Below are 12,248 nucleotides of genomic sequence, written 5' to 3' on the forward strand. Positions count from 1 at the left end.
GTAACTTGGGTACTCCGGTGCTCATCAGGATAGTGACTATCCTAGTGTCTAGTTTTCAAGTCTCAACTTCCTAGCTACTCCGGAAGTGTCCTAAATCTATCTATTTCTAAACTGTAACATTGCTATTGACTTTTACGCATTACGCGTGAGTGTTTCCACTCTGCACACGAATCCCGTGGGCCTCCCACTTCCTAACTAACGCTAGTGTAGTGTAGCCCCAGCGATTCCCTAGGCCTAGGCCTATTCTATTTCCGTGACAGTGGTTCTTATACCACTTATTTAGTATATGGTTTGCGTGGCCCCTAGGGCCTAACTGTATTACTTACCTGTGTGACTTACTGTATGCATTAATAAGACTGTGTTGTACTTACCTCTAAACTCATAAAGAGTGCTGAGGGTTTGCTTAGAATAAATACACTTTATTTTATATATATATCTGTTGTGGTGTCCTTTCATTTGGTATTCAAGGGATTATATATGGTATCACAGCTGGCTTCACATGCCATTCAGAGTTTAGCCTAAGACTGCTCTTGTCCATGCTACCACTAGGATAGCTGGTCTATAAGGTTGACTTTACAACCAATCACCATAAGGGTATTTGGACTGATATAAGGTGTACACTATAACTAGTGACATCATACATCAGGCCAACTTCTCACATATACTATATTAGAATAGTGATGCTGTGCAGTGAACAAATAAGCATACGCTTACTTCTTAAATCATATTTCCTAATATCAGTTTCCATGGGCATAATCATTACTTTGCTGATGTTTTCTTTTGTAATGGACTTTGATTACCTCAACTTCTCTGCCGCTCGGGGTCTTTTGGGGAAACAGCCATTTTCAAACTTTTTGTTTCCGTTGCCTGAGAGAGACAGTTCCCGTCCAGTTCTAGCCAGTGATAGTGGTAGACCTGTAGGTACAGCTAGAGGCTTGCCTAGTCGGGGAGATACATTTGCAGCTTTCTGGGTAAGTACATTTTTTTTTTTTTTTTTTTTTTTTTTTAAAAACCTTTATTTGCGCATAGTAAAAGAACAAATACGGGCCTACAACCATCAGGCCGGCCACAATACGGTTGAGCACAGAGACAAACAATACATCCCCTGTGCGTCAAGGTCAAGATTAGCAACGATTCAGGATTCATACACTGGAGGGATCCTTGACACCGGGGGAAGGAGAAGTGAAGGTTAATTTTAAGGTTTTCAAAAAAAATTTTATCGGGAAAAAAGTCAGTAAAGGATAGAAACAAGGAGATTCGAGTCCGCAAGTCGGCTTCATACACTGGAGAGCAGCAGCATCATTAAAACAGCCATAGAAAATCTCATACAGTAAGGCGGTGCAATTAGATAACAGGATCATCACAGTAGTAAATACGCACCCCCTAAAAGCCGCCCCCACTCAATCCACCCCACACCCGGACCCCGAATCGAAACAAGTATAGCGCAGAGACATGAAAGAAAGAGGCCCATAGAACTAAAAAAGAAACAGTAAATTGCCCCCCCACCCTACACCAATGCGGAGGCTATGGCCTACCCCCCCCCCCAGCATAGTGCCTGTCGCCCAATGAACCCGAAATATAGACGAGAGAGAAAGTAGGAATAGAGTAAAGAAACTAAGAGAAGAAAGAAGAAAGGAGGCGGGGAGGAGCCCACGTATCCTCAGGAGCGCCCGACACCACCGGCCAACCAAGCCTCCACACACTGAAACCCCACTACACCCAAAGGCGGTCGTGGGAAGATAGCATGTAACACCACGGAAATGAAGGCAGACAGATCGCGACGAGTGCGCACAACATAAGTAGACAATTCCAGTCCCAGTCCAGCCCGGCCGTGAAGCCATGATGATAGAAAGTAATCTAGCCCTGGCCCGATCGCGGGCGTACGATTAGACCCGCCCCCTCGTGAATGCCCCGCATCCCGAACAGACAAAGACAATATGGCCACTTGGGAGAAGATGGAGAAGTAGAGTCACAAAATGGCCGCCGATCATCTATTGAGGTCCCCTTGCACACCATATAAAATCCAGACCTGGCTTGTAAAGTACATGAGTTCCACATAAAAGGAGTCGTAGGCCACCGTGAACAGTTCCTCGAGGTCGCCAGGTGTAGTTCAGCTGGAAACTCCTGCGGGCACGGTGAGGCAGGCAACAACAAAGCAGGCAGCAATGACCGGGGAAACAAAGTATCTGCCATTGAGCAGGAGAGCGATTGATCCTGAGCGCCGGGAAAGCCAAATGCAGACACCAGTGTAGCACCGTGATACCCAGTCGTTGCTTCCCCGCAGGAGGACCACAGCACTGGCAGACTCACGTCTTGTTGATCACAAACGGGGCGCTCACGGCCCGCAGCAGACAGTGTAGAGTCGAACCGCTCACTCAGCGTTTGCAAGCCGACACACAATTGCAGACGAAAGTCCCGCAGGGCAGCCAGAACGGAGCCGTATGTCAGCGGAAGCTGCGTCCCCCCAACGGCAGCAATCCGGGACGGCACTGGGGAGCTGGAGTCTGATAGAGGGAGGGCGAAGCGGGCAGCGGGCGAGACCGGAGCATCACCCCCCAGCAGCGAGCAGGCAATCAGCGCCATGTTTTGCCGTTGAACGGTACCGTGGCCAGGGGGGGGATCGTGACAAGGAGGCAATTCCCAACAGGTCTGCGCCGCAACAGGTGAAAGCCAGCAGTCTCTTCCCCCCCCTCAGGCTCTCTTTGCAGCCGACTAGACCATAGAAGAAGGGGGTCTGCAGCCTTCTACAGCGTGGTCCACAGAGCGGGGTAGGAGACCCGCCACACCGGGGCTTACCCTCTGGCTCCAGCCCATCAGATGCAGGGTACAGGAGGTGTCCGGGCGTCTCTCTCCCGGCTCTTCTGGCGACCGTGCGTGGCGTGAGGCGGGATCGGGACCTCGGGCTCAGATTTGCACCAGTGGGTCCGGTGACTGCAACGATTCCAGGGGGCCGGCCGAGGCCACAGTAGAGCAAGGGCCCAGGGCGGGGAACAAAGGCACCAAAAACTCCGGCATCCGGGCGGGCTAAGACTTCGGGAAAGCGGCGGCGCAGTCAGCGCGTCGTCGCACGCGTTGCACCTCGAAAATCGGCAAGGATAGGAATCAGGATGATAGTCCGAGGCCAAGGGCCGACGGAGCCGGGCGCTCAAGCGACTGCTCCGGTCGCCATCTTGGCTCCTCCCAGGTAAGTACATTTTCAAGCCCTTGCCCATAGTTTCATGTTTAGGCAAGGATAGACTGTTGCTTGATTTAAATAAGACCTTATTAACCCCTTCGCCGCGGCGGGAATTCCGCCGCGGCGCTGGGGGATGCGGGGGGGCAGCGCGGTGGCGCTGTGCTCATGACGGAGCCGCTCCGTCATGAGCCACGGTTGAGCTGCGCTCATGACGGAACGGTTCCGTCATGACTCCGCCCAGTTGCGTTGTCCCCCCGCACAGGCGGGGAAACAGCGCAGCGTGGGCGGAGCGGCCGCCAACGGTCGTGGCATGACGGAACCGTTCCGTCATGAGCACACGGCAACCGTGGCTCATGACGGAACGGTTCCGTCATGAGCGGGGAAGGGGTTAAGCACTGCGTTAACAATGAGATCACCAGTTCCTGCGGCTAAAGTTCACCAGTCCTGTGGCTAAAAGGCCTCTCTGTAATACCTTATTGTGCGGCTAAACGTCCTCTCTGTCATACCTAACAAGGGTGTGCACACAAGCTTCTACTGTTCGTATTTGCTCCAGAAGAAAGCATCTAGTCAAAGCAAAGTTCTTATCTTTCGGAGTATGATGCATTTGAGTAGTAGCGTCCTAGTACCTTTGCAGCTGAAAGCAACATAGTGTACAATCCATTGTTAGATGTGTCGTAGTCATTGCTTTCTCTGTGTCCCTCAAGATCAAAAACATTTGACTTTGTCCTTGCATGGTGAAAATGCGAATCCTTCCAGTTAGTTGATATTCATTTATTCATTTTGATTTAGATGTTCAAGCCATACAACATAGCACCAATAGTGATATAAGCAGGTTAAAAAGAAAGTGCAAACACATTGCAGTCAAGAAATGGGTATTGGTTGAAAGGCTCAACTTGTCTATGTGGATAACTATCTCATGACGACTGAAACAGTATGCCCAAATTAGAATAATTATTCGAACAGATGTAGTCACAGTCAGAATTTCTGGTTTGCTTGTCACAGCCTTGAATGGCTCCCATCCCTCCGAGGTCCTAAAGCATTGGTTGGCAAACATGTCTGAGAGAAATGCAGCCATGTAGTGAGGCTGCACTGACCTCCTAAGGTGATCGTGGGACATGGCGGTGGGCATGGGCGCTGAAAAGGTTGTGTGTAGAGCATTGTCCCGCCTGAAAATGCTCTGCACAGCAGCCATCTGAATTGGTAGCCGGTGCAGGAGGCATAAAACAAGCAGTAGTTGACATAAGTAAGATGATAACTATGGAAGACGGTTTCTATGGGTGCCTGCCAGTCAAAATACAGAGCAGCTGTAACTGCAGCCATGGCGCTGTGGTCTAGTGGCTAAGTCCCTCCTCCCGGGGACCAACAGTTAAGAAGTGGTATTTCAAAGCTTTCAGAGTTAAATTTTAAATAACATCTCAGCACGGTACAACACACTTCACTGCTTTAGTCTCCTGCTACACTTATAATGTTCTCCTTTAATCATAATGCTGCTCCTTTAACTGAACATTTGCTGTATGACATACATAAAGTGAATTGCCCATAGGCTAGCAGGACATCATTTCCCTCATCAGAGAGAGTCCCAAACACCCGAGTACTGCAGCAGCAAGAACCACTGAGAAAAAAACAACTCCTGCAGCTAACATCTTACATCACCTAAAATTTGCATTATAAATCTTAGTGGGCAAATGAGGAGAAAAATACGCAATTGAAGAGTTGAATGAAAATATTTTGAACACATTCTGAATGTGAGAAAACCTAACCACTTGAGTACTAGAGAGATAGGGAGCGAACAGTTAACAGCTACAAGCCATCTTAGGTTCACAGAACTGAGATGTAAACATAAGGGGCTAAATGAACGATTGAAAAAAGACATTCTGAAACCGTGTCAACACAAGATATGTTTAGTTTCAGAAAACGGTCGAAAAATTCTTATTACCACCTTCTGGTTCATTTTTGTCTGAAAGCTGCATACCAGAGACGTTTTGGTTTGTGGTCCGAGTCATACAAGTAAATAAAATAAGCTGCCCTGTTCTTTTCAAAATCTACAATCTGCTTGCGTTGAAAAAACGTGGAAGATGTAAACTGCGCGTTTGAAATGGATGCAAAAATACCTGTTGCAAGTTTTGCCCATAATATGGGGCATAACACGGAGACTTTGGTCACCAAAATGAATATGTGCAGGAATTTACTGAGCATTTTTCCCCTGATGAATCTCAGCATGGTTGACGTGTAGAAATGTATCTTTGGGATGTATTTTGTTTTGCACTCATTGTGTACCTGGAGTAATAAAAACACAAAACTCAGGAATTACCACGTGAATCCGAAGTTATCAGCCTCTCATAAACCAGACTCTATTATCTTCCGGTTAACGGTGTAGTCATGCATGGTCGTATTTTGTGTCTGCACCCATCTATCTAAAGTGCATCATCAAAAGGAACTCTGAGGGCCAAATCTTTGTGCCATCTTGAATGGCAGATTGCAATTTTTTTTCTTTCATGAAATGGACGTTTTATATAGCGCAAACTATACCTGAAGGTATCGGAGCACTTTACATGAGCACCAGTTGCATTACAGACTGACACACATTTTTTTTTTTAGGCACCTGGAGATTAATTGATTTGCCCAGAATCGCAGGATGTTTGAGCCTCCCGTCAGACTCGAACTTGGTTCCCCAGCTTCAAAGTTGGCCGCTCTAGCCGTTAAGCCGGATCTGGATTTATTAGTCTGTAGCATCAGTAAACATCAAATATAATTTCAAATTTTTTTTTTAAGTCTTCTATTTATTGTTATTTTTTTGCTATTTTATTGCACTACTCTGAGCAGCCAAGCTACTTTATAGCATTAAGTGAAGTAAATATTCAGGTCTGTCCCAGGCTTATTCAGTAGAAATGCCTTTGTATGCTTGGAAGATGGTGAGACCTTAGAGGCATAGTACCAACTCTGAAACTGGTTTTATGCATTCATTTGGTAGAATGAGAGTAGGGAGATAATTCACTGTTACTTTCCTGCCCTGGAATTACCGTAACCAGAGTTCCTGATATTTCAGTGTGGAGGGAAATAATTTAAATTACAAGTTTTGGGGGAATACTGTGCAGAAATTAGCTTTTTTGCAACAATTTTCAGTTTTTCTCACAGTCTTTGATAAGGAGCTTTCAGCTATCATTTCTGTGTGAATGACGAAACTTGGAATGTCGATGGGACTAGTGACTCCTGTGGTCTAGGCCTTCAAAATGTATAGGTCATTATGAAGGCCTTAGAGTGGATGGAGAGAAATAGGGGCCTCTTCACTCCACTGAGAAATCAGATATGCTCAGTATCTGAGTCTGGTGCTTTTTGTAAAGCACTGAAGACCTTCTTCTGCTAATCTCTCTTGTATATGTCCTCTGTGGGCGGTGGGTTGTTTCTTGTTTAGCATCATGATGCCTTTTTCACTCTGCGTTGCCATGAAGTCTTTGGTGAGGTGGGATTGCTTTGCATGGTGTAGAACCTTAAACATGGAAGGAACTTGCACCATTTCTTTTTTACATTGTTTTGCCGAGCTTCTGAAATGACTATCTCGGATGCCTTGTTGACTAGTACTTTGTAAAAGTAACCTATCAGGCCTTAAAGGGCTGTGTAAACTAAGCACAGAGCCTCTTCATCCAGATATACTTATTCAGAAAACCTGTGCAGTAGAAGTTGGAATAGTCTAGCCTACGCACCACTGCAACAAATACTATAGAGACGTTGCAGTGGAGCTGCAGCAGTGGGGTACTGCCACATATTTGTAGTAGGTTGTGGCCTTTATATGAACAGTGAAGCAAAGGTGAGTGTTAAAGAGTAGAGTGCATACCTCTTAACTGGCGCATGCACTGCCTTGGAAGGAGGGTTGTAGACTTCCATCAAATCAGGCCACAAGAATGGAAAGAGTACCAAGGGTCCAAAAGCAAGAGTTGTATTTTATGGGTTTAAGGTGGAAGCTGTTCTTCATCTGGTCGTGTACATGTTTCAGGCCGTTTATTACTTGGTTTTGGATCCGTGATTTCCCTTCCATTTGAGGTAGATGTCGTATAGGGTCATGATATTTGAAGTTGGGTGCTTCCGGGATATCTAGCAAAGGGGCAGTGCATGCTGCCACGCTGTTAATTTTCTATTGGAATAAACCATTTGGGTGGAGTGGTGCTGTTCGTATGCTACCCTGAGTCAATGCTAAGCAAAACCACAAATATAAATAAATAACTGACAACATAAGTGACTGTTATACCTGCGTGCAGTTAACACCCCAACACCACTTGGTGTACTTTAAAAAAAAATCTCAAAATATTCATGCAGTGCTAAGTAGATTGCGATAGGCACTTCACCATCATTTTTTATTAAACTAGAATTTGCACCTGTGAACTTTTAACTAGATGAAATCTAGGTTTTCATCAAACAAGGTGCAGCCAGTTGAAAAGAAAAACACAGTAAAAGGTTCACTGATTTCAATATGAGATGAAGGGTTTGGAGCATTTTGATTAGATTACAAAAATTGCAAAAACAATGACTACTTTTATTGCTAATTACTTGGCCTGTGTGATCCCGGCAGATGGAAGCTGAATCAAGCGTAAGGGATGTTCTTCAGTGAAACTTGAAGAGCAACCTGCTACTTAATGATAGCAGTGTATTACCGTGGGGAGTGATATATGGCAAGGAAGCAGCTAAAGAGAGGAAACCAGGACTTTTTTATTCCTCATGCCCTCATTAGGAAAGGAGTGGAGGATGAGATGGGTGGGGGTATGAGCCTCCATGGATCTGACAAGGGTCCAGAAAGGCATCTGGGCTTATTTGAAGACAAGCTAGAAGAAGCTAGAAGAAGCTAGAAGAAGCTGGAGAAAGTTGAGAAGTCCACGACTAACATAGAGGCTTGTTTAAAAATGATAAATCGGGGTAAAGGGGATTTAGACTCCCATGGCGAGAAGAACATTACTTTTTTTAATTTTCAAAAAGAAAATCCTGTTTTGGGACTTTTGCTTTGAAAATCAAAAAAAAGAAATCTTTGGTGTAAGGTTTAATCATGCTGACGCAGCCCTGCACTAACTTCCAATATGCATTGACAGGAACTGCGAAGACAGTGGTTCTTGACAATGTATTATAAATGACTGCCTGCATGGCAGTCATTTATAAGTTTGATGGGCGTTTTTTCTGCCATTGGGACGGAGTAATTTAATCCGTCCCCATGGCAGAACGGCAGACTGTCCGTCGAAATTTAAATGTCTAGGATATCCTCTCTCAAACAACTTGGTAGATGCCATGTTTTCATAATTGAAGGAAGCACAGACTGGCTTCAACAGCTCTCACTATCCTACTCAGCTGCAGGAATCTTTGGCTTTAAACTGTCATACTGTACAATGCTTGCTAACTCTTGTTGTCACATTCTGATGTGACACGGATATTAGAAAGTCGTTTTTGTTGCATCATGTGGTGCTGTAGGTGTCCTCATCACCCAGGAGGCTAATATTTTTCTTCATTTGTGCTCACTGTACTGTAAGGCTATGCATGCCATTGTCTCTGTATGTGTGGTTTCCAATAAAAATGGAAATTAGGTTCATTTAGGCAGTGTCTCACAATTACACACAGCCAAGATGATTTCAAAATGAACGCTATTTACTTATGACTCATGCATCCCAAAGGATGCAGTGGAGCCTAAATTGTTAAACCGGTTTCTTATTGCACCAAGGAAAAGAAGAATATAGTGCTACCTAACTAAAAGTAATGAGAATCATCACGCATCGATCTTAGAGCCGCCATTGCTGGTGCTTATATTGCACTGCCAAGAATGGAAATACTTCTTTCGGTTACTCTATCTTGCACTTTAGGCATGATTCTGAAAGCTGTATGAGTTGCTGTGGGTCACTTCTGTCTTAGAGGTGAGTTACGCCTAAATATCCAGGCCTGATTCACAACACATTTCTGTGAGTTCTTTCAGGAGTAACAAGCTACTTCACGAAAACTCTAAATAAAGCATGGCTTATCCTGAAAATTCATGAGGCAGTCTTATCTAAGCCTCAAGCAAAATGCATCTACTGATCGGGTTATTTGTTTCAGGTTAAGATATCGCTATTATCCATTTTTCTGCACCTCTACAGGATATTTGCAAATAATATTTTTCTTGTTTATTTTATTGTTTTGCAAGTACTAAACAGTTATGTACCAAAGAACTTTAAACATATGAAACAATAGTTGCAAAAGTTTAGTTAATTGAAATAGCAGCATGACATTAAATACTACCATATGGATGTATTTTCTGGTGGTGGGTTTTGAAGCTTGGTGGCTTCCTCCTAGCCACAAAGTAACCTAGAAAAAATGGACTTTGCTGTAGCGGAATGCAATGTGGCAATTAATGCTGATCATGTCTTTGTTCCTCCCACAGCATTACCTTTTCTGAAAAACACAGTTGTCCTGCTTTATCCATTTGCCCTTCTCATTCTGCTGTACGTGCTGTCGTTGGCACTGGGATGGAACTTCACAGGCATGCTTACCACCTTCTACAAGTATCGGGTCAACTGAAAGCGGTGTTGTGGGTTTTATCTGTATTATATGGCACTGCAATTTTTTTATCTGGACTGTTTTGGTTGGTTTTGAAGAAATGTTTAATATATTGTACAAATTGTAAATAGATAACTTTTCACTGTAAATAAAATAAATCATTGTTGGGCACGAGTTCTGGGATGTTTTTGTATCCCGTTTCGCTAACGATGATTCGTAAATCATATATGCAAAAGCTCATCGTGAACATTGTCTGTTAACATGAGTGTACCACAATGATATTAATGTATTCGTTTTCTCAAAAATTAAAACAAAATGTGAAATACGAAGATGATTGCCAAGTTGCACTAAACTCCACTTTGTTGGCAGTAGCGATGGAGGTGGACTTTGGTTTCTTCCATCCCTTTCAAGTTAAGCTTTCTTCTCGGTTAGAACTGCCTATGCTTGACTAATGCTTACATAAGCTTGACATGAGAACACTGCTGTCACTTACTCTGGTTAGAGAGCAGCCAAAGGACAAAGGAGGTACTCTGGATATTGGATAGTTATCAAACAGTTCTGGTAACATCCAAAATTATTCCCCTCCCTGTCAAGATTTTTTACATGGTTCTCACAAAAGGCAGGTTCTAGGATGCCCACTGAACTGCCATGTCCGCGGTTATTTTTTAGGTTGGGATAAAGATAACGAAAATAATAGGTGCAAATTCGTTAACAGTGAGTAAACATATGGAAATTGAGTACATTCCGAATATAATATGTACATTTGTATAATAAATATTTTCAAACCATCTACTTGTGCAGCATATCATTTAATCTGTTCATTTACTGGATGTTTTAAGTACTAACAATATCTTTTGGTGTATAAAAGCAAAATAACTTTTTTTGTTGTTGTGGGATATTGGCTTAGAGCTGTAGGTTTATGGGATTGTCTGGATGGATCTTGTTGCAAACAAACAATTCATACATCTAGGGGATCATGTGGATTATTGTTGCAGCTTTTAGACTCTTCACCCAACCTTGTGGAAACCATACAGTAGGCCTTTACCTCTTGTATGGTCCCAGTTAACCCTCTTCTGTCCGCTTATGATCTCCGGCATCTTAAGGTACCCATAATTATCCCTTCTCTCCCATTAACACCAAAGACCCATCCGAACAGCCCTCAAATGTATAACCATCCAGAATGGAGTTCTTTCACATCACTGTGTGGGCCATGCAAAGGTCTCTTGCAGCTCCAGTCTAGGAAAACCCTTGGGCGCAAGTGGTTTACATTTTCGTCTCATCTGCTCTTTCCTCGTATGAAAAGGGTCCATTAAATTTAAGTTTACGTTATTCAGTGCTCTCACAGCTAAAAATGATTGCTATCATCTATATCTTCTTCATGTGAGGCTTGCTTGGTTTGCATTATTTTGCTTTGTTCCTGTAGGAAGGTGACTATCTGACTATGGTTACCCCCAACTTTTTGCCTAGTGTCTAGCTGGTTTTTCGACTTAGTTGGCCTGAGATCCTGCCATTCAGGGTCTCAGGCTGTCTGCTCTCTCTTTAAAATGGACTCCATGTACCCTAGGTACATACCCAATTGGTAAGGATCACCTTATTGGACCCTGTACAGTGTACCCTAGGTACCCAGGGCATAGGTGTACCCTAGGCCTACCAGGGGCTGCAGCATGTATTATGCCACCCCTGGCCTGGCCTTCCATTATGACACAACTGGCTGATCACTCAGCTGGGGCAAGGGCGTGTAATCACCCCTTGCTTAGGTGTAGTATTCCTATACCTACCCTATATATAGACACATGTGTACCTATCAGCCACTCCTATGGCAGGCCTTAACAATCCTGGAGGCAGATTGCTTGGTAACATGTGAGATGGTGCTCTAGCATGAGCTGAGCCTGTCTGCAGCTTTCGGAACCATGTCCTTATAGCTGTTCTATGATAAAGCCTACCATATACTCTTAAAGTACCTTATAATCTTAAACGGTTATGGTAACTATGGTTTGGCTTTATCAAAACATGTCGTGTAAGGTGTCTAACACTTTGGAATAATACCCCCATACCATTTCTGGTGATGAGGATATTATTCCTCCCTTCTAGAGGGAGAGACATGTTAAAATCCTACTTTGCTGTTTAACTCTCACCAAAGCCTCAGCATCACAAAATGGATGCTGCTGCCACAGACCCGAGTCTGACCTCCTGCAGCTGGGAGCCCTCCCAGCCAGGGAGGCCTGGACAATAGGTTTCCTGCTTGGGGAGGTGCTAGCACCTCCCCAGACAGACTTTAGTGTATTGGGGCAGGGAGGGCTGAAAGGAATGAGACATGCCTGGGGCACACAAGGTGCTCCATGCATAGTCCAGTTCAAACCGGTGCTGGGGCACTCCAGGCCCAGCTCTGGCGCGAAACTGGACAAAGGAAAGGGAGTGTAGCCACCCCCCTTCCTGGTCCCACCCATAGGAGGGACCTTGCAGGTAGCCCAGCCCACTAGCCCAGTATATCAGTAGGTAGCTGAGCCCTGCAGAATTAGATTATCCTGAATGTGTGCAACTTGAACAGAAACTCTGGACCTTCGACATT

General features: G+C 44.4%; 1 protein-coding gene across 2 annotated transcripts in view; it reads left to right on the plus strand.

Moving 5' to 3' along the window:
* UNC50 (unc-50 inner nuclear membrane RNA binding protein) overlaps positions 1-10,467 on the plus strand; it is a 100,498-nt gene extending 90,031 nt beyond the window's left edge. For both annotated transcript variants that reach the window (XM_085622813.1, XM_085622814.1), the window contains exon 6: positions 9,564-10,467. In XM_085622813.1, the coding sequence (XP_085478939.1) occupies positions 9,564-9,700 (137 nt within the window). In that variant the 3' untranslated portion in view covers positions 9,701-10,467. The remainder of the gene's footprint in view (positions 1-9,563) is intronic.
* Positions 10,468-12,248: the final 1,781 nt, after the last annotated feature.

Source organism: Triturus cristatus, chromosome 8 (genome assembly GCF_964204655.1).
Source record: "Triturus cristatus chromosome 8, aTriCri1.1, whole genome shotgun sequence".
Taxonomy (NCBI): Eukaryota; Metazoa; Chordata; class Amphibia; order Caudata; family Salamandridae; genus Triturus; species Triturus cristatus.